The sequence below is a fragment of the Equus asinus genome, chromosome 3 (genome assembly GCF_041296235.1).
Source record: "Equus asinus isolate D_3611 breed Donkey chromosome 3, EquAss-T2T_v2, whole genome shotgun sequence".
Lineage (NCBI taxonomy): Eukaryota > Metazoa > Chordata > Mammalia > Perissodactyla > Equidae > Equus > Equus asinus.
In genome coordinates, this window is record NC_091792.1 from 11,843,548 (window position 1) to 11,870,797 (window position 27,250).

General features: G+C 38.5%; 1 protein-coding gene across 2 annotated transcripts in view; it reads left to right on the forward strand.

Annotated features, from left to right (window-relative positions):
* LOC106842421 (N-deacetylase and N-sulfotransferase 3) overlaps window positions 1-27,250 on the forward strand; it is a 160,831-nt gene that overhangs the window by 25,076 nt on the left and 108,505 nt on the right. For both annotated transcript variants that reach the window (XM_014858963.3, XM_070504683.1), the window contains exon 3: window positions 27,022-27,109. In XM_014858963.3, coding sequence (XP_014714449.3) covers window positions 27,022-27,109 — 88 coding nt within the window. The remainder of the gene's footprint in view (window positions 1-27,021; window positions 27,110-27,250) is intronic.

A 27,250-nucleotide genomic window follows, 5' to 3' on the forward strand; every position in this document is an offset into this window, starting at 1 on the left:
ATTTTCACTTTTTTTTGAGCCATATGCCCAGATTGTGTGACAGTATTTTGGCGAACGTGTATACAGGTGAAACTCGTTGTAGAGATGGATAGGGTAGATTTTACGTGAAGGCAAAAGAGGTGGAAGATTTGCGGGAGTGATTCCAGTAAATGGATGGCTTAGTGCAGCCTAATATGAGGACACTGGAGAGCGTTGACAAAGTAAAGTAATGCAAGGTATATTGGTTCTGTGATCTTTCAGGAGGCTGCCCATCGGGTCAGTCAGAATAAGAGGTTCCAGAGGCAGAAAGGGTCGCGAGCAGGAGATTTAAGAACTAGGATAGAGAAGTGGTATTTGGGGAAGGGGATAGGGGAGAAGGACCAGAGAGAGAGAGAGAGAGAGAAAGGGAAGCATGTAATATATTGTTTATGTTCCAGGTCTAACTGGATGTGCTTGTAATGAGATATCAAAGAAGTCACAAAGGTGTGGCTTGGCTTATAGGCGGGATAGAGGTACACCATTAGATATTCTAAAACAATTGTTCACAAGGGGAGTATTTTTGAATGAAGAAAAGAAACTTTATCCTAGGGAGCTTTAAACTGTGACTCAAACATTTGTCTTCGAGAAGCTGTGGTTAGAGTGGGCTAGGTTTCTTTGTTTTGTCCAAAGTGAAAATAAATTTTCATTTTCAAGTATGTAAATGCTATAAGCACTTTGTAATAAAAACAATCAAACTATGTAGAAGACGACAAAGAAGAAAGCTAAAAAAAACTCCCCAAAGTCCCAGTACACACTGGATTTAGTCATTCTTTAATGTTTGAAAATCTGATAGATAAAATTTTTTATCTCATTAATTTTTTAATTTTTATTTTTATTTAATTGTGAGAGAGGGTTAACATGGTCACCTTTATTGCCCATTTGTATTTCTCTTTTGAAAACTGCCTGTCCTCCATTTTTCTGCTGGGGTATTTATTTGTGTTATGGATTTGTACAATACTATCTCTTCACAAAGAAAAAGACTTGTACCACTTGGAAGTGATGGCCTCTGCTTTTTTACTTTTTTTCCCCCAGTTTAACATGTCATAAATGACTTTCATTTGTTCATATAAATAAAGAGAAGATTTACTTTCCTTACACTTACAAGCCTCTCCAGGCAGTTATCATTTTTCCTTTTATTTCACATTCCATAAATAGAACAGTATCTTTCTTGGTTGGTGTATAAAATTCACATATCCATGGTCCCAGAGAACCTCCTGAAAATTCTCATAAATTAAAGAGAAGAACCTCGGTATCAGAGGGAGCAAGCTTATGCAACCTCTCTCAGAAGCTACCAAGTCGCAGCCCCTCACATGGTCCCCGCGGTGACCAGCTTACTGACATGTGACCGTTCAGAGCCTCCTTCCTCCGCTGGGAAGATGGGAATGAAAAGAGCTGCACCGCCTGCGTCAGAGGGCCCTTGTGAGAATGCGGCGAACCTGTGAATGTGAAGGCACTTTAATCATAAGTCCTTATCTCTGGGTTTCAGTGTCTTTTTCTGAGACGAGAGAGTTGGATTTAATCATTTCTGAGATTTCTACTAGTTCTAACTCTGTGAGAGTCATTAAAACATTCTTGAGGGAAGCTTTGAACAGAGTAGTTATCTGGTGAACTAGGGTAAGCGGAATCCCCACTTCTGAGAGTGAGAATGCCCATCACCTTCCCCACGGGATGCTTTGCCAGAGCTCTATCAGGGGGCGTGTGGGAGAAGGTGCCGTTGGCCTCCCTGACTTCAGCATCTTCAGGTGAGGAATATAATTCCAAGATAGTCTGGTTTCCTTGAACAACTTATTATCCGTCTATAACATCACTTATTTAAAGATATTTATAAAATTACTCCCTACCATCTGTCATTGCAGTACTTTCCATAAGCTCACTTTTAATTTGAAATCAATTTCCCAGCCCCTAGCTCCTAAGAAATCTGTGATCATCCTCTTCTACTCTCATCCATTTGCAGACCTCAATCCTTCTCCTCTTGGCTTCCACATTTTTATAGACTCGAAAAGCTCTATATCATTTCCTCTTTTTGATTATGTATTTTTCCCTCCTGGTCGCATAGCTGAGCACAATATTCCTGCTGAAAGGAGTTTGGGATCTAAAGCCAGATCAGCCTGGGTCCAAATCTCAAGTCTGCCCTTTCTAGCTGAGTAACCCTGGGCAAGTTTCTTAACCTCTCTCACCACCAGTTTCCATATCTTTAAAATGAGAATGATAACTGCTTCCCAGCACGTATGTATTTGTGAGAATGACAGTGTATGTCAATTGCCTAATTCCAGTAGGCCCTCAATAAATTTAAGCTATTTTTTATTATGAAGGTATCATGCCCTGGGAGAGAATAATTTAGCAGCACTTTTAAAGGAATTCTAAAATGATTAAAACCAGTTCTTCTGAATATCTTAGAGGTATAAAATCAGCCAGAAGAAAATGAGACCATTTTTGATCATCCACTCAAAAAATATTAATTGGTGTCTACTATATGCCAGGCATTCTTTTAGGAGCTGGCGATGTAGTGATGGCCAAGACAGGCAAGTTTGCTGGGCCTGCATACATCTTACCTCTCGGATAAGAAGAAATAGACAATAAACACATAAACAAATGGACAAGTAAAATAACCTCAGGTAGAGGTAAGAGAGCTATGGCAAAAATGAAACAAGTTGGATGAGATCAAGAGTGGTGGGAGGTGCAAGGAGATGGGCACAAGGGGAGGCTGTTTTGGAGAAGCTGGATGGGGACCTGCTCTCTGAAGTAACAGTTGAGCTGAGACCTGAAAGAAGAGACAAGCCTATAGTGAATACAAAGATCTGGGGTAAGAGGGTGCCACGCAGAGGGACTCTAGAACAAGCTTAGTGCGGTCAAGAGAGAGAAAAGGAAGGCCACTGTGAGTGGAGCACAGTGGGTGGGAGAGAACCTGGGTGACATTAGTTCAGAAAGGCAGGCAGGGACCAGAGTACATGGGGCCATGGAGAGGAGTTTGCATTTTATTCTAATTTCAGGGAGCAGCCATTAGAGATCTTTGGCAAGGTAGTGATAAGTTCTGATTGAGGTTTTCAAAAAAATCATACTGGCTGTCATAGGGAGAACGGACTGTGTAGAAAAATAATGCAAGGTAAGAACTCAGGTAGGTGGCCGTCGCAGACCAGGTGAGTAATAATGATGGTAAGAAAGATGGTGAGAAGATAACAGATTTGAGATATATTTTGGAGATATGGCTGAAAGAACTTGCTAATGGAAGGTATGTGGGGAGCTTCAAGAAAGAGTGGCATCAAGGATAACTCCTAAGATTTTTGACCTAACAGCAACATGTTCCCTGAGTTCGGGAGCATGGAGAGAAGAGGAAGATCCTGCAGTGGCTGTGAGAGCATGTGCTGTGGACACAGACTAAGCTGGCATCCCATGTTCATCACTTACTAGCCTTGGCCAAGTTACTTAGCCTCTGAGCCTCAGTTTCCTCTTATGTAAGATTAGAATCATCATAGCACCTATCTCATAGGTGTGCCCCAAGGATTAATGATTAAATCCACGTAAAGTACTTAGGACAGTGTCTGTCTCGTGGTGTTAGTTAATATTAAGGGAATAAAAAATCAAGAGTTCTCTTTTGGACTTGTTAAGTTTGTGATGTCCTTTAGACATCCAAATGGAGATGTACAGGCAGTTGGATGTCCAAGTCTAGAGTTCAGGGAGAAGTCAGGTGGAAAGATATAAATCAAGAACTCATTAGCATGTTGATGGCATTTAGAGCCCTGCCACTGGGTGAAATCACCAGGAAAAGACAGTAGAGAGGAGAATAAAAGAGGACCAGCCCTGGGGCGCTTCACCATTAAGGTCATGGCTCAGATATATTTAGATGTCACAGAAATGGCTGAGAGTCTGAATGAATTCTTTATCTCATTCTTTATTTTTAGGGAATGTCCTGTTCCTAAATTAATTCATGAAAGTCTCATTTGAAGTTCTGGATCACAAACTGTCCTCCATTTTACATTTCACATATATGCTTTTCCGTCAGATTATAGGCTCCTCATGGTAAGATTGGGTGGCATACTTTTTTTTATGTCTTTCACTGTCCCTACCCCAGAGTAATACTCATAGGCTCTCTCAATAAATATTTGTCAGCTTCATTTTTTAAGGAAATTATGATGAATAATTTGTCTTTTCCATGGTACCGTATGAAGGACTAGTTACGGAGGACATTAATTATTTTGCTCTAAGGAAGATTAACTGAATTCATTTTGTTGCAGAAAAACAAAAAGGGACCCCTTTGGAAAACCGAGGGTGAATCCGGGCTCATAAGTAAATTTATCTTCCTAGAAGTTATCTTTCTCTATTGCACAAGGAAAAGCAGTAAAGTGAAAAGACAATGAGGCTTTGGGCTTGAGCAAACTCATGCTCAAATCTCAGATCCTCCAAGTTGTGAGCCCTGACCAAGGTACTTAACCATATGAACCTCAGTTTCCTCATCTTTACAGTAGGCATGATGATAATACCTATCTCTGTTCGAGGACGTTTGAGGAAGTCTAAATGAGATTGTGCCTGGCATCATTTGGATACTCACATCTTGCTTTCCTTTTATCTCCTACAAATTATACTGCATTGTATGGAAGATTTTTTGCACTTCTGCATCCATTATTCCAAGTATGCATCACGATTATGTACATATAGAATTCAGTTTATTTTTTAAATCATGCATGCAATGCAAGTAGTAGATTGTGTGTGTATCTGTAGATATAAAAGTACATTGTGGGGTGGCCTGGTGGCACAGCAGTTAAGTTTTCCCACTTCACTTCAGCAGCCCAGGGTTCACCGTTCAGATCCTGAGTGCAGACCTATGCCCAGCTTATCAAGCCATGCTGTGGCAGGCAACCCACATATAAAATAGAGGGAGATGGGCACAGAGGTTAGCTCAAGGCCAATCTTGCTCAGCAAAAAAAGAGGAGAATTGGTGGCAGATGTTAGTTCAGTGCTAATATTCCTCAAACAAAAAAACAAAGTACATTGAGGTATAAAAATGTGTTTAGTTTTACATAAGTAAATTTACTTATTTCTAAATTAAAATATATGTATGACAAGATCTTTCATGTAATAGGAGGGATTTATTATGTGTGTAATTTGTTGCTTTTAAACAGGCTTAGCAATAACCAGAGGCAAGGGCTGTTATGGTCTCATTATTTCCTGCCCCCCAGAGGATGGACTGTGTTAATTAAGTACATTTAAAAGGAAAAAATGCCTCTTTGCTCTATCCCCATTATGTTAGTGTTTCTTTACTTACTGATGCTTGTTCCAATTTATTAACTGTGAATTATACCTCACAGTAAATTAACCCTTCTTTCTCCACTCAATTTGCCAGATATAATAATTGCAGAAAGTTATAAACCAGCCTGTTGGCTTCACGAGAATGTAGATATGAAACAATTTCCTGCAGCATTGGGCCTCAGAAGAGCTTAACAGCTTTGGTGAATTCAGCACGGATTCTCATTGCCAAGCCAGCAGCAAACATATAAATCCTGTGCAGTACAGTATACCTGTGTCTTTAGAAAGCTGTTTACAGTCGTGTATATTTATTAGTCTTCCGTGGTTTCAAGCACTCTGTTTTCTCTGCTGTCTTCTGTTTTTTGCATGTACACACATTCCTATCCCAAAGCCTCTCTGGTTCATCATAAAACACAGCCTTTGGGAATGATTATTTTTCCCAGCTACATCCTTGTGCAGTTGCTTTAGAAAGTACCTTAAATAAACTGGATCTTCTGCTGTCCCTGGATGTTTACAATTTTTCTTTTGTCACTTATTAAGAACTGCGGAGGGTCTGAGATTTCACCCTGCTTTCAAGCTAATAAGTCGGCCTGCCGTAGTTTTCACTGATGCTGACAGAAGGTACGAGATGCCTGGGCCAGAGAGAAAGGGCTTTATTACTCACAGCATTAATGGTAGCCAGAGGATCCACGTTTGAGCTGGTTCTCCCAGTCCCAGTTCCTACAGGGTGATATGAAGAGGTCTGGATGATTGATATCTGCACATTCAGTGGGTTGTATTACAAGAGAGGAACCCTCATCTTAGGAAACCTGAATCTTTTATAACAGGTGGTAACCCTGCATGACAATTTCCCCAGAGGGAGACATGGTCTTGTTTATACTGGAAAGTAAGCAAACTTGCCCTTTGTTCTGAAGGAAGACACTAGCTCTATCTTATAAGGCTGTATGCTCTACAAACATCCTTGAAAAGACAAAACAGAGCAAAGGCAGTTAATGCCTCTGCTCACCAGACATGCAGGAAGAGCACCATGGAGAAGTGACTTCCCGTACCACAAGAGCTTTTCTTCATGGACTTGTGTTACAGTTTATTACTGTTTCCAATACATGCTTTTAAAACTAACATGGACTTAGTGCTATAAACGTATAATCTCAAAATCACATAGTCCTCTTGCAAAGGATTACCCTGTTTTCCTTTGATTAACTAAAAATTAAAATTCCATTTTTAATTTATGCTCAATTTACTTAACCTCTGTGTGCCTCAGTTTCCTCATCTGTAAAATGAATTAAATAATAGTACCTAACTCAGTGAGTCATTGAATCGATTAAATGAGATAATCCAACAACCGTGAGTTGACTAGGTCATGAGATTGTCCATCTTTAGCACAAAGCCTAGTAAACATTAAGTGCCCATTGGTCGATAAATATTACCTTTAATTAGAATTAGCTGTAAGTACAGTTTGACGTGAGGTACTTAGAAGACTGCCTTCACTAAACCAACGCCATTGGCTCCATTTCCAAACGCACCGTGGGAGTGCTGGTCTGTCTTTTGTTGCTATAGAAGCCTTCATGAGGAAAGAGTTGAAATAAAAAGAAGTAACACTTTGAAGACCTACTATGTGTTTTCAGTTATTTGATCTAGTGCTTCCATGTGTTATTTCAATCATTCTTCATAGCATTCTCATAAAGGAAGTGTCATTTTGCAAAAGAGTAGACTGAGACTCAGACATTACCGTTGTCGTCCAGCTAGCAAATGGAAGAGCAGGAGCCAAGCCCTGTCTGACTCTAGTCTGGCTCTGTGCCTTTTCAATTTTTAACCATTTAATCTTATTTCCCTCAACTGTCTTTTGGGACAATGATATACACTACATGTTACATTTGAGCTGTACTTGTGGCCTAAATGCCACTTTTTGTACCATAGCCTATTGCCAGATCCACAGGCGCCGTCAACATGTTTTTCTCACTCTTTTTGAAAATATGATTTCCACTTTGGGTGGTTTTCAAATTTCCCTCAGGAACCTTAATGACAATATGACATCTTTGAGCAATGCAAGCATGACCACTTCTGTGGTATGCTGCCTTTGTCAAGAGCCATTACATTAAACAGAAGTTATAAATGTAAAGTATAACAAGCCTGCAATAATAACAAAACCTTCGTTCAGGTAAATCACACAAACTCACTTTTAACTTTAGGAGATAGACTCTTAATGCTACACTAAAACAGACAAACAAAGGTGAAAACATGCCTTTTTAGCTTAGTTCCATAGGAATTTTCTTCTTACCAACTCGCACAGCAAATCGATTATACATTCTTTAAAGCAACTCAGATAAAAATCAGGCTGGGGGAAATAATGATTGCTTCTTAACACTGAAATGAAGTTTGCTGTAGGTTTGTGGCAGAATTAAGATTCTGTAGTTTCTGAAATCTTTACTGACAGTGGTGGACCACATCAAAAGTCTGAAATAATGCTTCTAGCTGTCTCAGAAATTCACCACATCAAGAAAACTCCAAAATAAAAAAAATATTTGGTAGAAGAATTCAGACAACAGTCTCAGGTCTACCTGAAGACATTTGGGATTTGTATATAATCTGTAAACAGAGATGAAGAGAAAAAATACTAATAGAAATTGTTCTGGTGCTGTAATTGAAAGTAATCATACAGTCCCTGACAATAATAAATTGATGTTATAATTTAAGGAAGGCCAATCAACTAACATAATATGCCGATAAGCAATAGGCAGGTGAAACAGTGTTGCAGCCTTTTGTTGATAGCATTGTTGAATCCAGGCTCCTACCCTTGCTCACGCTGGTCACTCGATTATTTATTGTATTTTTTTATTTTATTTTTTTCTTGAGGAAGATTAGCCCTGAGCTAACATCCACGCCCATCTTCCTCTCCTTTATATGTGGGATGCCTGCCACAGCACATGGCTTGACAAGTGGTACATAGGTCTGCACCCAGGATCGGAACCGGTGAACCCCGGGCTGCCAAAGTGGAATGTGCAAACTTGACCGATGTGCTACTGGGACAGCCCTGGTCACTCTTAATTATTATTAACAATTTCATATATGCTCCACCCTTGGTTTTTTTGCTCTGCCTCCTTTAAAATTCTTAGGGGATAAACAACAGATATATAACACGACCTCATGAGAAAACCAGAACACAGATCCATGAAATGAAGAATTTCCCTCTGTCAACCTGCTCAGCTTTCCCTAGGAGTCCAATTATGGTATTGGCTTTTTCTGTTCCACTGAGCGTTTACTGAGAACATCAGTTATTATTGACGACCACCTCGATACTTGGCCATATTGTTACTTTGCATTTATCTGAAATCCTTTCAAGAATTTCAATAGAGATTTCTCTTCTGTTCGGTACCGCTACCATTTGTGGGGAAGTGTTATTATTTTACTTGAATGTGACAGTGAGTAGGCACTTTATTTTCTGAGAGACACACTCCTCCACTGTGGCTATTTCTAAAAAATTCCATGACTTTCTCATAACTTGTTCATCCCCATAACTCCTCTGTCCCTTTCATACGATGTACTGAATATTTCAATTTTAACATGGAATCCAGCCTCGTTCCTAGATCTTGCTTGGACTCTGGGCTGTTTTTAATTTATGAGTAGTTTTGGGAATTTCTCTTTTCATTGAGTTATGAAATAAAGACTAAGATTCAAACAATGTAGTAAAATCTTTTCAAACTTTTCTTTTGATTCATTAACATGATCCAGATCCCCATGTATGCCTCTCCCTAGAAACCCTCGCTTTAACAGATTTTTTTCAGTACCCCTAACATCTTAAAACTTACTCATTCAGACACCACCCACCAGCCCTCTGACACCTTCTTCCTGATTGAAAGAGGCATTTATGTATATGAGTCACCTCCTGCCAGCTTCACAGGAATTACATAAAAGCAATCTGCCAACCAGCTTGGCCCAAGGACAGAAAATCACATTTAGTGTCAATGTGAAAGTCATTCTTCCTTGTGGAGAATCACAATAGAGCACTTCAAGATCTTCCCTCTCAAGATATCAAGCCTTGCTCGACACTCTATACTATAAATGACTGAACTTATAAATGCTAGACTCTCATCAGTTTGGTCTAAGCTTCTGCCATTTTAAATGCTTTTTTTGTGATAGAAAAATGAAAGGCTAATTCATACTCAAGAAAGATTACGTATATAAATGTAGAGAGAATATAGGGAGAGAACAGAGATTAAAAAATAAACATAATATGAGCAAAAAACATTTTTTTTCTACCAACACAAAAATACTTGTGTAGAAAGATTCAGAAGACATGGTTTGTGGCGGGAAAGGCTGTTGTATATTCTAAAAAGAAAATTAAAAATTGAAAGACTTGTCTGTGTAAGATATTACACATGAAAAGTATATGAGTCAAAATATTTTTAGTTTTCTTGTTTCTAGACGAGACAGCTTATACCCTATGCAAATATGGGTTTATATTCCCCATTCTGCCTCTTATTTACTGTGTGGTTTTAAGCAAGTCACTTAACACTTAGCATGTCTGAGCTTCAGTTTCCTTAAATGCCAAGCTGTGATAATAGTGCCCACCTGGCTTCTCCTGAGTTGTTGAAAGGATCAGATGAGATGATTTGTGAAAGCTTTTTGAGAATTATAAGCAATGATACAAATATAAAGTCCCATTATTTTTATCTCAAAATCAGAATTGCAGCATTCTAGTATCTTCAGTCATTATTCTCTTGGTGGCACAAAATACAGTGCTCCGTTGAAGCACTGGTGCTTGCTTGGTGCGCCAGTTCTCTGTTTCCTTGTTTTGGATCCTCTGTCACTCTTGGCTTCCGTCAGGCATGGCTGTGAGACATCCCCGAGTTGGCTGCTGTTGTGTAAGATCACTGGAAGCCAGGGAAGGTCATAACTCTTTCTAGCTGATAAAGAGAATCCAGGAAGGTCCATTTTCTCTTCCTTTCTTTCCCACCAGCCCCCCACCCACACATTCACAGATTCATGGAACCTCAAAGAACTTTCCATTGACTTTCTTCAGACAGAATGCCGTATCTTAGAGTGGTAGGATTTCTTTCAGCTGTGAGTAGCCCTAATCAGTCCCGGACCATCCTAGGAACTCAGTGCTTGACACAAATCATCAGCACCTGTTAGAGTTGGAGCTTTGGCTGCCAACCCAGAGCTTCTCTGGTGTTCGTACTTGGCCCGTATGATGGGGGGATGAGGGAGTATGTCTCTGAAAGACATAGGTCATTGTCCTTCTGAGAAAGATTACTTTTTAAAGATTCTTTTCCAATTTAGAAAGCAGGCTTTCTCTCTGTTACAAAGGACAGCACACACAGGACGATAAAAGTGTGCAGACTTAAGGCCAAATACAGACTTATTACACTTCTCCCAAGAGAGACAATTCCTAGTTCGGAAGCCTAGATTTTAATGCAAGGAAGGCTGACCTTAACAGTACTCCACCAAGATCAGCTTCCCCAAGTAGAACCTGTGGGACGATATCAGACACAAGGAAACTGACCATACCAGGGATGTTAGGGGAGAGTTATAATGTTGCATCATTTTCTTTCTTTCTTTGGTTTCAATTCCCACCTTTGTTCAGAGTGAAGCTGAAAATAAGTGGAACAGTTGGCAGTGAAACCTTAGTCGCCACTTGAGTTTTCTGTGAAAGTGTCAGTCAAATAACAGAAATGACAGACATCTAGGTTCTAGGGTATTTAATTATGAATGACAAACAAGTTAAGGCAGAATACAAATAAATATGAAACTCAAAATTCTCTAAACTCAGTGCCCTTTATTCTCCTCAGCTGAGTAAAAATTAGGAGAGACCGGGGTGACTGGCTGTGCGTTGTGCCAGCTCACAGTGCCAGGCTGTCTGAAGAAATGACACTTCTCACGGTCTAGTCAGCAGCTTTACAGTTTTTTTAATTTTTGGAATGTTAATTTTACACACTCTGTAGTAACAAGCTTCTAAAACAAAGAAATTACAATTTAGTTTTTGTCAATTTTGTGTAACGTCATTAATCTCTGAAATGTTTGCATTCAAATTAACATAACAACTCTCCCTCTGTTTTCAAGGAGGGCCTTTCTGAAACCCACTGTTAAAACTGTGCATATTTTCATCCATATTTTCAGAGAAATAAAGAACAAAGTGGTACTACCTTCCTTGACACAGTTGTGCCTTAGTTGAGAAGTTTGAGTATTAACTCACAGCCTCTGTGTCCAGACTGTGGGTGGTTCTCTGAGAGTTATTGCCTCCATTACGATGTTATTATTAGATTCCATATAAGACAAACAAAAGGAGTGTACAGGTCATTGAAGGACTATTCAACTAGGGCGTTTGATTTTTCATCCGTTCAGGGAATGACAACTTCTAATGGGAATTTGTAATTTTGGAAGTGTTTGTGGAAAAAAAAGTTGTAAAGCTTTTTAAAAGCTTTTCATCAATCTTGTAGAAACAAAGCAGTTTAATTCGTAAATCCTCTCTCCCTTTGTAATGGGATACATGATTTTTTTTAACAGTGTGTAGACAGTAATGAAGAACCTATAGGACATAGACAGTGCTATCACTGATGACATTTTAATTTTAGTTTTATGTGAAGTTATATTTGTAAAGAAAACAATTTCCCAGTAGGGAACTGAAGAGATGTTGTCCTGGACTTCTTCTGGAGTAGTAAGAGGATGCCCGTCTGGGTCACTGATTTACATCTGAACTGGCTCACTGAGAACCAATGACTATTGGATGACCTAAACAGAATAAAATAACCTCAATAAAAAAAATGACATCTTTTCCCAGTTTTAGAGTCAACTTACCAATTATAACTCAAAACTTAAATCAAGCTTAGGATTTATTATTAGAAGAGATACTGAGAATCGTCTGAAGTCACAAGGTAAGCAAATGTGATCTTAGATATTCTGTTTAATAATTTCGAAGACTAAAGCATTGAAGTTTGTGTTCTGTGCTTTGCCTGTGTATATGTGAAGCCCCCTCACCAATTACGCATCAGCAGCAAGTGGGTATTCCCAGCTTCTTTCCAAATAAGAGGCCCATGATGGAGCATTCGAAACAGGGGATATATTTAAGAGTAAGAAGGGCTTTGTGTAACCAGGAGCCCATTGTTGGTCCTGAGCAATGAGGAGTAAGACATTAACTTTGAGAACGAGGTGGAAGCAGAGTGATAACCACGAATGAAAATCTAGTCAAAGAAGGCACACAGCAGGCTAAGTCCATCATGGAGATAAATGTCACCCCTGCTGTCGCTCAAAGAGCCTGCCTAAGAAGAGGCACAGAGGGTTAGAGCCCCAGTGGAAAGAGACCATCTGCCACCCACAGAAATGAATGAAACGACTATAGACCCCCAGCCTGGAGCACCCTGGCGAAGGCCCATCTCATCCGCGTGGCGTTGTCTCACAGGACCCCTTACTTGGCCGTTAGGAATAAGAAGCCACCTAAACTGCTCCCTCCTCCACCTGCATACCTCGCACAGCCCTGGTGACAGGAAGGGGCATGAAGCAATTCTGCGTTTGATCCAACATTTCACATAGAGTTGAATGTCAAATATTTTAAATGGAGAGTTAAGATTTGAGAGGAAATCTAATTTAAAGTTTAGTTCTGCCTTGAGAAATCAGTTTTTGAGGCACTTATAAACAATTGAAAGGCCCATTCTAGAATGGACTGGACTGCCCCATCTAAAGCCCATGGGATGAATATGAAGTCAGCAGTCATGGGTTTTTTAACTCTGCAGTAATTGGCTGTGGGTTCTTTGACCTTTAATTAATTAAAATAGATGGATAAATGAACTTTCTTCCTATTTACAAGAGAAGCTTCAAATCATGCAACCTGAGAGAGCAATACAAACAAGATGCTATTTTTTCATTAACAAGTAAATATTATAAAACCTGATGTTGAAAACTGCAAACACTATTTCTGACTAATTTTGATCTTACCATTTATTTGAAACCTGTAACTTTTCATAACGTTATTCACTCAAAAGAAAGAAAGGAAAATCAGGAAAGGAGGGAAATACTTTCCTTTAGGCAAATTGATCAGTCGTAAGTAATTTTCAAATGTCTTGTGAACTAGGCCCGGTATTAAAAGAGGCTTCTTCAGTAGAGAATAATTCCAGGCAAAAATTCTAGAGGTTTTATGAGGTGGAAGAGTTTTATAAGAGGGTCTGATTGGATCAGCTGTGAAAACAGGAAATTAAGACCATATACATGAATAGAATTACATTTTGCAAATTTAACAAAAAGGAATTTTTCTTGTTTTGTTTTGGTTTGGTTTTATAACTTAACTGGTGAACAATGAAAAACATTCTGTTAAGATCAAGGTAGATTATCAGAAAAATGGCTAAGATGTTTCAGATAAAGCATAAGACTCCAAGAAATCTTTTTCTTTGTAGGAACCATGTCACTCTACAGAGCAAAGTCCCAGGAGAGTGAGGGGTAGGAAGTAATATGTTTATCCTCCTGTTCAAATACAGATGCTTCAGTGCAAGAGTTTGAGAAATCCCAGGCTTGGAAATCTCTGAAGTATCTTCCAGCTCTAACATTCTGTGATTCCACTCTGTGAAACTGTCAGAATTTATGATGCATCCTTAGTTTGACCCCAAGCAGAGGACTCTCTAGTCAGGTTTTGGTTGCCAAATATCTCCTGATTTCCCCGTCTGTGGCAACGGAGGACCATCTCCGTGGAAGGCCTCCTTGGCGCTCCCCCCTTTCCAGTTGTGGTAATCTGCTTCCCCACCATGTCCACTGCAGTACAGCCCACAGAGAGCTCATAATAGTGCCCAAAGTATTGTTGTTCGCTTTTTATGTTTGTATTATAATTGACTCCCTTTTATATCTCTATCATTTTTTTCTGTTTTAAATCGCTTCTATCTAATGTTTATCCCATATAACCTATACATACTTGTGACAACTTTAAATCATTTTGGGGGGGGAGGGGAATTAGGATAAGGCATTAAAAGTTTGTTGTGATTATCATGTTCCAGACACTAGGCTTTGCACAGATTACATCATCCAAAACTTAGGACCCTTTAAGGTAGGAATTGTCACCCATTGTTTTCAGAATAAGGAAACTGAGGCTCAGGAAAGGCATTTGCCAAGGTGAAAAGTTACTCAGTGTCCTTGGAGCTGGGACTGAAGCCCATGCACCTTCCCTCCAGATATCACACTATGGACTTTCTGAATAGCCTCCCAATTCGAATGTCGTCAGAAGGTCACAGGAGGTTATTCTGGTAGCTTGACTTAACCTGCAGCCTTTGTCAGATGTTAGGCCATTTCTGTTTCTAGTCTCTTCAAGTCAACTGGCCTTTTCTCTCTTCCCATCTTTAAAGTCACCATCCTTTTTGCGTTTGCTGCTCTTCTGAAGAAGCTGGACTTGTCCAAAGAAATCTCTTTTTTTCTCAATTTTAGTTCCTTTTTGGCTACAGAACTGTAGTTCAGCTTCAGGCTCAAATTACCCTAAATTCCAATTCTAAGCATCCATTCAACAAATATTTATGCGTGCCAACTGCCTGCCAGGCACTGGGCGGTCTTCAGTGAATGAAGCAGGCAAAGCCCCCGCTCTGGTGTTCCTTTTGTTCAGGGAGCAGCCAACAATCAACAAGTATGAGGTATGGCATAGGAGGCACTGACGGGTGCTGTGGAGAAAGTAACGTAGGACTAAGGAGATGGGAAAGTCTGGGCCTCAGAGGGCGGAGGTGTGTTGTTGCCAAATTTATAAGGATGGTCTGGGAAAGCCTCTCTGATAAGATAATATTTGAACAGAGACATAAAAGAAATGCAAATAAAAAATGTGATGATCTGTGGAAGAAAGCAAGAACAATTGTGGGGTGTTTCCCTAACAATAAGAAGGCCACTGGGCTGGTCCTGAGTGAAGAATGAGTTGATGCCTAAAATTGCTTGACTCTATAAGTCATTCAAGAATGGCATCTGACTTTAAAAATATAAACCATTTCCCAGAAAACTTACTTTAGACTATATTAATATTTTTATACATTGTTTGGTACTTTATAGTATAAAAAGACTTTTCAAAGATATTATCTTATTTTTCTCCTCAGAATACCCTGTCACTGAGTCCTGGGTCTAATTTGACTATCCCAGCAACTGACATAGGACCCGACACATAGTAGGCGTTCAATGAATGTATATTGAATTAATGAGTTGGTTTAAACTCAATGGTAAACTTTTAATTTTCAACTTTATCGTGTTCCTTTTTATTGAACTTCAGTGACTGGATTACAATGCACTGAAGCCTCAGGGGCTAACGAGATGCATTGGGCCATTTGCCTTCACCCTGATATGTGTATGTATTTAGTTATTGTGTTGATTGATACTTTTCTGCCTAACTCTTCCATTAAGTTCTTTAGCGTCTTTCCTTGTAGTCAGTTTCTATAGGCTACTAGTTTATCTTACCTAATCTGTTATATTCTTGGAAACCAGATCACAAAGCTTGTTAAATCTATACATAAAATAAAGTGATTCCAAGTGAGAGCATGAAACCCTTTCTTAAAGAATTAGTTCAATAACTTTAATACTTGCTTCCTGACAGCTGTTCTGATCTCATAGGCATTTTTCTTATTTCTGCGTTTACAATTAGGCTCTGGTGAACAAAAGTTGCTAGGCAAAGTATACATTTTAGCCTTTACTTCAGCTTTCATCAAAAAAAATTATAAAGCATTTCAGTCCATCCCAAGGAGGTTCTGTGATCTGATCTAAAGCCACACTAGGAGCTTATTCACTGGATTAAACCTGACCTCTTTACCTGAAGCACCCACGAGTTTGTCTGAGCACCATTTACCCCTCACTGAAGCAAGAGCTCCCATCCAGTGTTGACGATCTACCCTCTTTGTGCAGCATGGTTACAAATGTGTCTCTTGCCCTGGGGCATCCTTAACATGTCCTCTCCATGGAAGCCGTCACCTCTGTATACCCTTGAGTTGTCCTACAGAAGTTTTCAGTCAAATTGTATTCTCTTCCTTTCTGGTTGGGAATTATTGTGGCATTACCATTCACTCATTTATTCTTTCATTCTTTCAACAAGTAGCTATGGAGAGCTTCTTATGTGCCAAGCACTGCTCTGGGCAGTGTAGATGGAGCATTGTAAAGACAGAGGTTATATCTACTTTCTTGGAAAGCTAAATGAATGATTCTAATGGGGGAGAGCTAAATGAATGGTTATAAATATACACCAATAGTAACAGTAATAAATTCTGTGAAAAAAAAAAAAAAAAAGACCAGGGAAACCAGACACAGAGTGATCTATTTAAAAGGAAGGCCTTACCAAGCAGATGGTACTTAAGCAGAGATGAGAAAGACGTGAGGAAGTAAGCCACGTGAGTATCTGGGGGAAGTGCATCTTTGAAGAGGAAACAGTAAGACTGAAGACCTTGAGGACAAACTTGGTATGCTCCAGGAAGAGCATGAAGACTAGTACATCGAGAGTTGAGTAAGTCGGAAGGAGGATGGTAGAATAAGGTCGAAGGCAAGGGCCAAATAATGTAGGGGTTTTTGACATCAGATGTCACCACTTCCCAACAGGACCTGGTGTGTTTGACCTGATGCTGTTTCTGAACAGTTTTCTTAAAGCCAGTGTAAAGAGAAAGGGCCATCTATTGGAAATAATTTTGGTAGGGTAATTCATCTAATGCTCTTTTAACAAAATTCATGAAAAAACATGAGGACAGCAGTACTCACAGCTGTACACTCTGATTTTTCTGTTTATTGAGGTGAAATTCACATACGTAAAATTAACTATTTGAAAATAAACAATTTAGTGGCATTTAGTACATTCGCAGTGTTGTGCAATCACCACTTCCATCTAGTACAAAACATTTTCCTCACCCCAAAAGGAAACCCCATACCCGTTAAGCAGTTATAACCAACTTCCCCCTACCTACCTCTGGCAACCACCAGTCTCCTTTCTATCTCTGTGGATTTACCTAGCCTGGATATTTCATGTAAGTGGAATCATACAGTACATAACCTTTTGTGTTGGGCTTCTTTCCTTTAGCATCAATGTTTTCAAACATGTGTCAGCACTTTATTCCCTTTTATGGCTGAATAATATTCCATTTTATGTATGAACCATAATTTTTTTATTCATTCATCCATTGATGGACGCCTAAGTTGTTTCCACCTTTTGGCTTTTGTGCATAGTGTTGTTATCAATACGCATATACAAATATCATCTGAACACCTGTTTTCAGTTCTTTTGGGTATATATCTAGAGTGTAATTGCCGGATCATACAATAATTCTGTATTTAACTTTTCTACAGCAGCTGAACGATTTTACAGTCCCATGACAATCTGATTCTTAATCCTATCTCTTTCCTCTATAAGCACTTGCCTCCTCACACCTTCTCTTCCCTAAGTTGGAGCTGGTTACCCTAGTTTACCACACTTTACCTAAAGGGGCAACCTGATTAACTGATTCTCCCAATGCAGCTGAAAGAGACTTTTATTAGAAAAACTAAGGAAAATAAAATTAATAAAGACAAAATGAAAACTTCAGAGCCTACAATCTATGTTGCATAATTTCCAACCCAAATTTCTGTAGCCATGATGGGATACTTTGGGGCTAACACAGTTTCTAGGACCTCAATTGAATTCTGATGAGCCTTATATATTCTGTTTTTTTCTAGAATGTTTCTGATTTGAGAATTCATAGTACCCGTGACCTATGTGGCTCATACAATCATTGATTAGTTGAATGCCTACTGTGTACCAAGAATTTTGCTAGACATTGAGCATCAAAGATTTCATATTCTCAAGGAAAACCAAGCCTATGAATAGGTAAATTAGAAACTACCTTGAACTATTTGACATCAAGGACTAGGACAGTGATTCTTAGAGTGCTTTATGATGTCATCTATATCAAAATCGCCTAGGATGCTGTGGCCCTGCTTCCACGCTATCGTTCAGAATCTGTGGGTTAGAACCCAGGAATCTGCATTTTATTGAACTTTTCAGATGATCTTCATGTACATAGGATTTTGAGAAGCGCTGAAATAAGAAGTGGTTTTATTTTAGCACTTTTCTGAATAATTTGAAAATGAAATGTTTTACAATTTTTTTTCGAGTTTGAACTATGTTGAAATTATTGATCAAGATTCAAAACATTTTATGAAAATAAAATAGTAAGAGAATGTCCCTTGGTGCTCATTGTCAAGTCTTTATGAGTTTAATGTTCTATCAGATCAGTCAGAAATTTATTCATGTCCCCATTCAATAAATAGTTACTCCTCCCTCTTGTGTTCCTGACATCATGCTGGGCTTTGGGGCTGAAAAGCGAATGGGACAGACACGGTTGCGACCTCCTGGAGTTTATAGTTTAGCCTCAGCCTCACATTTTGTTTCTGACATATAACACAAGCTTTTATTTGGGGCGGGGGGAGGTGGCTAGGTAACATTTTATCAGTGTTTTTAAAAATGTATTTAGCACTTTCACTTCTCAAGGAGAACAGATATGCTACTAAGGGGTTTTCAGCATACGTCTGCAACTATTAAAGGAAATTTAATTTGCTCTGGAATAATAGTAAGTGGGTTGGGATCCCTCAGTCCCCTCATGTGGGGTCCGACACCCCTGCTTCCTTTTCGACTTTGCTTCTAGAAGCCAAGTATTTTAATTTGTTAAGATGTTAAAATTACATTTATAATAACACGTAAAACCCTTTTCTGTATGTTTGAATGAATGAGACATAACTTACAGTTTCCTAAAGGTGTTATGTTATAAAGAACCATGAACTACATATTATATTTATTTCTTTAAACAAATTAAGTACATTAGGATTTTGACTATTTAAGTGTATCAACCATAAGCTAAATAGAATATGCATAACAATTTCAAGTGAATACTTAGAGTATCGCTTACTTGTTTTGTATTTTCCCACTCGCATATCATTTTTTGCCAATTTCAGTTAAACAATTGTTCTAGCAAAACCAGGTCTCACCTGTATAACTTAGAGGTTGTGTGCAATGTATGCTCTAGGCCAGTTTAAGTATGTAACAGGGATAATTCAAGATGACCATGTAACTTCTGTCTCCTTGACTTTCACACAAACCTGTGTGCTTACTCTGTTACTACAATGCTAACGATAAAACACATGACCACTGAGGTGGAAAATTAAGAATTCACTGAGGTCACTTCATAAGAAATTCAAAGCCCTGTAAAAGTTACTGTAATGCAGCTACTTGGATCATCTTCCTCTTTTATTTAAAATCCTCAGTGCTGATTAGACAACCCCAAAAGGGCTAGGGGTCAATTTGAAAATATTGTTTAAAATTTGAGGTATAGGCCTGGTTTTACTAAAATGGGTAAGAGTGAAAAATAGAAGGTGGAATTTTGTGGAGGGACAATGAATTTTTAAGATTGACAGAGGAAAGGACAAAGGATTCCTCTCGTAGAGCTAAAACACTGCTTCTGCGTGCTGGGAAAGGTTTTAGGGCCATATATCCATTTTCTCATTTGATCTTCTTCCAAACCCATGAGGTGTATATTGTTATCCCTGTTTTCCAGAAGAGTAAACTGTGATTTGGAGAGGTTGGGTCCTTGTCCAAGCTCACACAGTAGTCACATGGCAAAGTCAGACGCCGAAATCTCTCTGATTCCAAATCTGCTCTTCATTCATCATGGCCTGTTGGTGACGCCACACTCAAGGACTGGGCATTCAGCAGATGGTGACCTTGGCTTAAGGCAATGTTAACAAGAAGCAGGATAAAGTCTAATTCTCCTCACTATAATTAGCAAATTCCTAGGTGAAACTTCCCTATCCATCTTCCCAAACGCAAGAGGGTCATGGAAAACATGGAAACACACTCCCACCTTTGGTCTTTATATTTTAAGTAGCAGGATAATATAATATTGTATATCAACTATGCTTCAATTTTAAAAAGTTAGCAGGATAAACATAGTTTCTTCTTTTTATGTGTAGACTTTACATTTAGAATATGAACAACTAAGAGTGGAGTGATTATTTTACTGTCAGAAATGTTGCTAGGTACTGTAGAGCTATGTCTATAGGTGTCATATTGTGATTTATAACAAGAAATACATATTTGGTCTTCATCTGGTTTCTGGCACAGAGCTCCTAAAACCCTTGGAATTTCCTGTGATGAGAGCCATAAAGGTGTCTCATTATGTTAATGGGTGACTTTTGGAAAGTACCTAAGGATGGAGACTGGTTGCCAGTGGAGCCAACCACATGATTAGAGGGTTGGAACATTCAGTCCCACCCCCTGACCTCCAGGGAGGGGAGGGGGCTGGAGGTTGAGTTCAATCACCAATGGCCAATGATTTAATCAATCATGCATATGTAATGAAGCCTCCATAAAAAACCAAAAGGACAGTGTGCAGAGAGCTTCCTGGTTGGTGAACACATGGAGATTCGGGGAGAATGGCATTCCTCCAGAAGGCTTGGAAGCTCCGCACCCTTTCCCCATACCTTGCTGTATTCATGTCTTTCTGTTCCTGAGTTATATCGTTTTATAATAAACTGGTGATCTAGTAAATAAAATGTTCCTCTGAGTTCTGTGAGCCACTCTAGTGAATTCATCGAACCTAAGCAGGGGGTCTTTGGAACCTCTGATCTACAGCCAGTTGGTCAGAAGCACAGGTGACTACTTGGACTTACAACTGTCATCTCAAGTAGGTGTGTGTTGGGATGGGGTGGGAGGATCAGTCTTGTGGGACTGAGCCCTTAACCTATGGAATGTGATGCTATCTCCAGGTGAATAGTGTCAGAATTGAATTGAACTGTAGGACACCCAACTGGTGTGTGAGCATTGCCCGTTGACTTGGGGAAACCCACACACACATACATCAGAACTGGTGACCAGAACACCCCTTAATAAGTTTCTTGTCAAGAGAGTTTAAATACTGTTGCAACAAGTGGCCAAGTATTATGCATCCCACTCACTTACCTATCTTTCCTGCATTTCTTTCTTATTTCCATCCCCAGTGTCATTGTGTAGGCAGGTCAGATGGTAGGGTTGATCCTGGCCTTATTGTTGACTGTCTTCCTCTAATATTGTCTTCCCTCTAATTGTGCACGATGCTCTCTCACTCTAAGGTTAAGCTTAATTAACTGTTTCCAGCAAATTTCAGTGTTTTCCTTGTCTGAGACCAGGTCTTATATAGAGAGCCTTCCAATTCTGTCCAGGCGAGAGGGAGAGCAAAGTGATCCTTATAGTCCTTCACAGGCCGCCATTGTCCTGCAGTCCAGCTCCACAGATGGTGCGCTGAATGACCCTTCCTTACTCTGAATGCCAGTGGGTCAACATTCCTAGTTCAGCTAGGTATTCACTGACCAACCTAGTCTTCCCATCCTTCTCATACCTGAAGGTTTTGGAAACCAAGAGTGACAGCCAGTTAGTGAGAGTGATAAGAAAAGCCACATCTTATTCCCTGCTAGTGGATTCTGTCACCACCACTCTGTGTGCCAGTGATAACAGTGTTCAGTGTTGCTGTTTGTGTTGTTTCTGTAGACAACAGAGGCAGTGAGCTTTGAAATCCAAAGTCCTTGTTAGATCACTTCTTCAACACTTAACTAGCTTTGTGACCAGGGGAAGTCACTTAAGCTATGTAAGTCATGCCTACTGTGTCTGAAATGGAAGTAATAATCTCATTTACATAAAGTATTTCTGAGTGTGTGTGTGTGTGTAGATAGATACATAGATACAGGAGCTGCCCAATTGTTTTCATTTACTTTAGCAGATCTACATATATATTGTATATACATAATTAGTATTTGGTTGATTAAGAAAATAATAATGCTAAAAATTCTGTGCTGAAACACAGAATTGCCTGCTGCTGAAAAACCACACTCAACACTGAAATTTCTTCCCCAGCTTTAATCTGGCTCACCAACTCCTTTTCTGAACTTACAAAAGATAAAACAGGTCAAAATATAGTCTAGGAAGCACATACAAGAAACAAAAAATTCGCAGATGTTCCCCCAAAGAATGTCACACATGTAATGAGTACTAACATGAGTCTCCATATAAAACGTTTTTTGCAGTTATTTTTAATTTTTTTCTCTTTCATTTACTTTGATATATTCATTCAGTTAAAGAAAGTTGGAGAAAATCCAAAGATATATAAAAGCTCCCATTTTGCTCAGTTCTCAGAGCTCAAGTTCTTTAAATTAGATCTTTTTTGCTTTCAACTGGATCTTTCAATGCCTGTAAGTGTTTTTGGCTTTCTAGAATGAAGCCTCAAAAAATTAAGTTAGTGGGGTAGCATACAGATTCAAATTTGAAAAAGTAATTTTGGAAATAGTCAAATTTTCATGTTAAATTATATTCAAAATGCAATTCCCTAATAATTTTAATTGGACATTATGTTCCCTCCTAATACTTTCATAAACGTTTCCAAATTTGCTGCAAAATTCTTGGGTGAAGAATAAGCAGATTTTCTGTTGTACAAATAGCTACTTCATCATTATATAAATATGTACTGATACACAGAGCAGTATTTATATGAACCAAAAAATGTGAACAAACTAAATGTACAACAGTAGGGCAAAATGGTTATGTAAACTATGTATACCCATTTGATCCGATATTCTGATTCATTACAAAAATTGGTTTTGAAAGATTAATGAAGCAGGAGAAAGCTCATGATATAGTCGTAAAGGAAAAAAGCAAAATTCAAAACTGTATTTTTAGTCACAGTTGGTATAGTTCTAAATTTATTTTGTGGCTCTAATTTCACTTACCTTTGTATATATCTGTATATACATTGATATATTTAGTTATTGAAAAAATTGAGAGGGAATTCCATCATAATATTAACTTATCCTGACAGGTAGACTTATTAATGATTTTAATTTTTTTAATCAGAAAAAATGTGTTACTTTAAAAAAATAATCACTGATATGTGAAATTTTAAATTACCCTGCTAAAAATAGATGATGTTTTGAAACACTTAAAAATAAAAGTACTGGGACCAGCCCATTGGTCTAGCAGTTAAGTTTGCGCACTCCACTTTAGCGGCCTGGGGTTCACTGGTTCAGATGCCAGGCACGGACCTGGCACTGCTCGTCACGCCACACTGTGACACCATCCCACATAAAATAGAGGAAGATTGGCACAGATGTTAGCTTAGTGACGATCCTCCTCAAGCAAAAGGAGGAGGATTGGCAACAGTTGTTAGCTCAGGCCCGTCTTCCTCACACATAAATAAAATAAATGAATAAATAAATAAAAGTACCACTTTTCACTCAATCAGAGCATTTTTGACAGTAGACACCTCTGTCGTTAGGGTGCTTGTGTTAGAGGAGACCACTGAAGGTACCTCTGCAGGTGCCTGTGGTTGGTCACCTCCTCGTGACCAGAGTATCTGCACATCAGAGAGGCTGTGCCTGCCCGCAATACACATGCTTTTCTGAATGTGGCTTTGGAACATTGATTTATCTTATTGTGATTACATTTTTAGATATTATGGCACCACATGTTGCACATAGATGATAAAGTATCATTTTATATCATTTTTTAAATATTTTGTTCATAGGAATAGACTATTTCAGTTTAAAATAGAATAATGCTGAATAAAATCATTCTAGTAATGAAGAGTTTAATGAAAAGAATATGATCTAAGAATACTTCTGGGGACTCAAGCTTTTCGCACATAAGCATATTTTGAAAAGATGTGAATAATGGATGAATATGTAACACTGTTCTCATAGACACCCCAAAATCTGGTACAAAAAACAATATAAAACAAACATGACTGCTTATCTTAAGTATATAAAATGTCATCTAAAAATAAATTTCCCTCTTCAACCTACACAGCATAATATTCATTATCTCCAGTCTGTTTCGGTACAGTCGCGCTACGTAACGATGTTTCAGTCAACGCCAGACTGCATATACCGTGGCGGTCCCTAAGGTTAATATCGTACAGGCTAGGTGTGTAGTAGTCTATGCCATCTAGGTTTGTGTAAGTATGCTCTGTGATGCTCACACAATGATGAAATCTCCTATCGGCGCATTTCTTAGAACATATTTTCATCATTAAGCGACGCATGACTGTATATCTTTTCTATACTTTAGTGTTTGTTTCTAGAATATCAGATAAATGTGTAAAATGCCAACTTAAACCTGAAAAATTAGGGTAATTCAATTAATTTGAATTAATGTATTCTAGTTAATTAAGAGGTTAGTTCACGGGTGCTTTTTTTAGCTTCTAAGGCCTGAAAACAGGACAGGTGTTTTTGGTATTTATTTCCATCAAGTATTGTAAATGTAAATTTTAAAAAGCAATCAAGAAGCACAAAGCAAAGTTCAAGTTCAAGTTTAGTTCAGGGATTTTATTTTCAGAGAGGCAAAAAGAAAAAATTTCCAGCTGTAAGATTAAAGCATTGTACACACAAGAAATAATTTTAAAGTGGATCTTGAATCCATATTTTCACCATTGAAAGGAGAAAAATAAGAGAATGAAATGAAGTGAGTAAATGGATAAAGAAGAAAGATAAGATCTAAGGGGAAGGAAAGATAGGAAGAGCCACTGGAATGTTCACTTGGGGAGAATAAATTGGAGAGAAGAAGGGGAGAAGGAAAGGAAGGAGGATACTGAAGGTAAATAAAGTGAGAAAAAAATCTTTAAGAAGTAAATGAGATATAGGTATATATATTAGATATAATTATCAGCAATACATATTATATATGTTAATATATAATATATATGTACAATATATGTCATATAATTATATCAACACCTAATATTTTTTTGCCACTTTTTTGAAAAGTTTACCAAGAACTCTTGCATGAATTATCTCTTTTAGAATCCTCATCATAATTCTATGAGTTGGACAATTGTCTCCACTTCCAAAAATGAAGGGAAAAGTTCAGAGGCAATATGAATTGTACAGCATCATTAACAATAACAACCATAGCAGTAGCAGTAATAGTAGCAGCAGTGATAACAGAGGAGTGGCACTAATTGTAGAGCACACACCAAGTGCCAGTCACTATGCTAATGGTCTAAATTAATTATCTCATTTAATCCTCATAACAGTGCTTTGAGGATATTATTATTATCCCTACTTTACAAATAATGAGTCCGAGGCCTGGACCGTTTAATAACATGCCCACAGCTGAATAGAGTCAGATGCAGAATTCCAGCTGAGACGACCTGACTCCCAGGCCTTAGTGACTGTGCTGTAAGTCCCAGAGCTGGCATTTACATCCGTACCTTCAGATTCACTAGCTGATGCTCCTTCCATCTGGACAGAAAGAGACAGGCTCAATCTTACATGCAGGCAGCGCCCCTCCCCACACCTCCACACACCAGGGACCTGGGTACCACCTAGAAGTCCCAGTCTTCCCTTCATCACTGCTCACTTGGCCACGTTCTCCTTCCTCTGCCCGACTCATGCCCGGCCCTTTCGAGGACAGGGGCTAACCTGTTCCCAATGACACTGCCATCAGTTAATTCTTTTGCTTCTATAGTCAGAGTGGAAATCCATGAACAGGCCTGTCTTCCATTTTTGAGTGCCCTCCAGACCCACATATTACATGGTTCAGTTGTGCACATAAAGGAGATTGTTCATAGTAGTGATAGAAAAAGAAGACTGAGACACGTAAATTTCAAAAACTTACCATTGGTCAGATGAATTTAAATCAGATTCAGAAGTTCTCTTCCTTGGCTTTTACCCAACAAGGAGAATCACTTGCATCCACAGATAAGGCATACAGTCATGGGATCGTGTCTGAATAAAAACCGTCTATTTGTTTATCCCCAAAAAGACTGAGGCCGTGAATGTGATGGGGCAGGGCTTCCACGTATCAGCTGTACTGTTAAGGAACAAGCTTGTGTTGTGCGCCCAGCTGTACTCTGGAAAGTTGGAAAGAAGATATGGTGTGGTAGAGTAAAAAGGGTACCTAATTTGGAATCAGGTGATCAAAGTCTTTAATCTAGTGTCTAACACCAATTTTATTTGTGAAAATGGACAAGTCATTTCTCCTCAGTTTCCTCATGTGTAAAAGAAGTGTTGACTAAGATCCTTTACAAATTTACCATTTAGCGTTACTTTCTGTATATATGAATGGGTGTGTGTGTGAGAGAGAGAGGCAAAAAAGAGAGAAAGAATGTAAGAATAGGAATTTAAGTAAAAAGGAGGAGAAAGAAAAAAGTCCATTAAATACTCATAGCATGGTAAATACTTTATAGAATGTAACAATTAAAACTCTGATTCAAAATAACTTTACTTGTTAGAAGTAGGGTTTTTTGCTTGTCTGTTTTTTAGTGAAAAGGTAAATTAGGGATTTACTTTACCATGACACCCCTTTTAAAGAGCAATCACTATCTTTTGAGAATCTAAGACTTAAAGATGGAAAAGTCTTGAATTTTGAAGACCAAAGATGCATCTGAGAAACAACAATCTGATTCTTTCAACATGTGTTCTTGCATAGTTTCATTAGTGTCCTTCTTTTGACAGTTGGTGTTCTATGTCCCTGAGGGGTGAAAGGAGATCTATTTTATGTGGTAGATACTGGCTCCTTTGATACATGCAGAATAAACTTTTCATTTAACTTTGTTTTTCTAGTTGACACTTCTTGCTGATCTATTGCAAGCTAAAGGATAAATATGTGTATGTGTTTATGTAATCTCGAAAGGATCTCTCTAGTTTTAAAGTGGTAAAGAATCTACTTTCTATCATTTAATTCTCTCATGGATAAAGGAATTTTACCCTTTGAAAGCAAAAGGAAGATATCTTTTAAAACTTCTCAATGCCGTTCTCTACCTGATACATTTTTTTAATTATATATTTCAGGCCCTGCTCGATACTCAGAATCTTTTGCGTGCACAAATCACAAATTTTACATTCAACCTGGGATTTTCAGGGAAATTTTACCATACAGGTAAGAAAAGGGGAGTAACAGTTCTCATTAAGGCCTCTCTGGCCACTGCATTTAAAATTGCGTACCCCTGGTGTTCAAATCTTTCTTTCCCAGTGTCCCTCCTCGGTTTTATTTTCTTCATATTATTCAATCCACTTAACA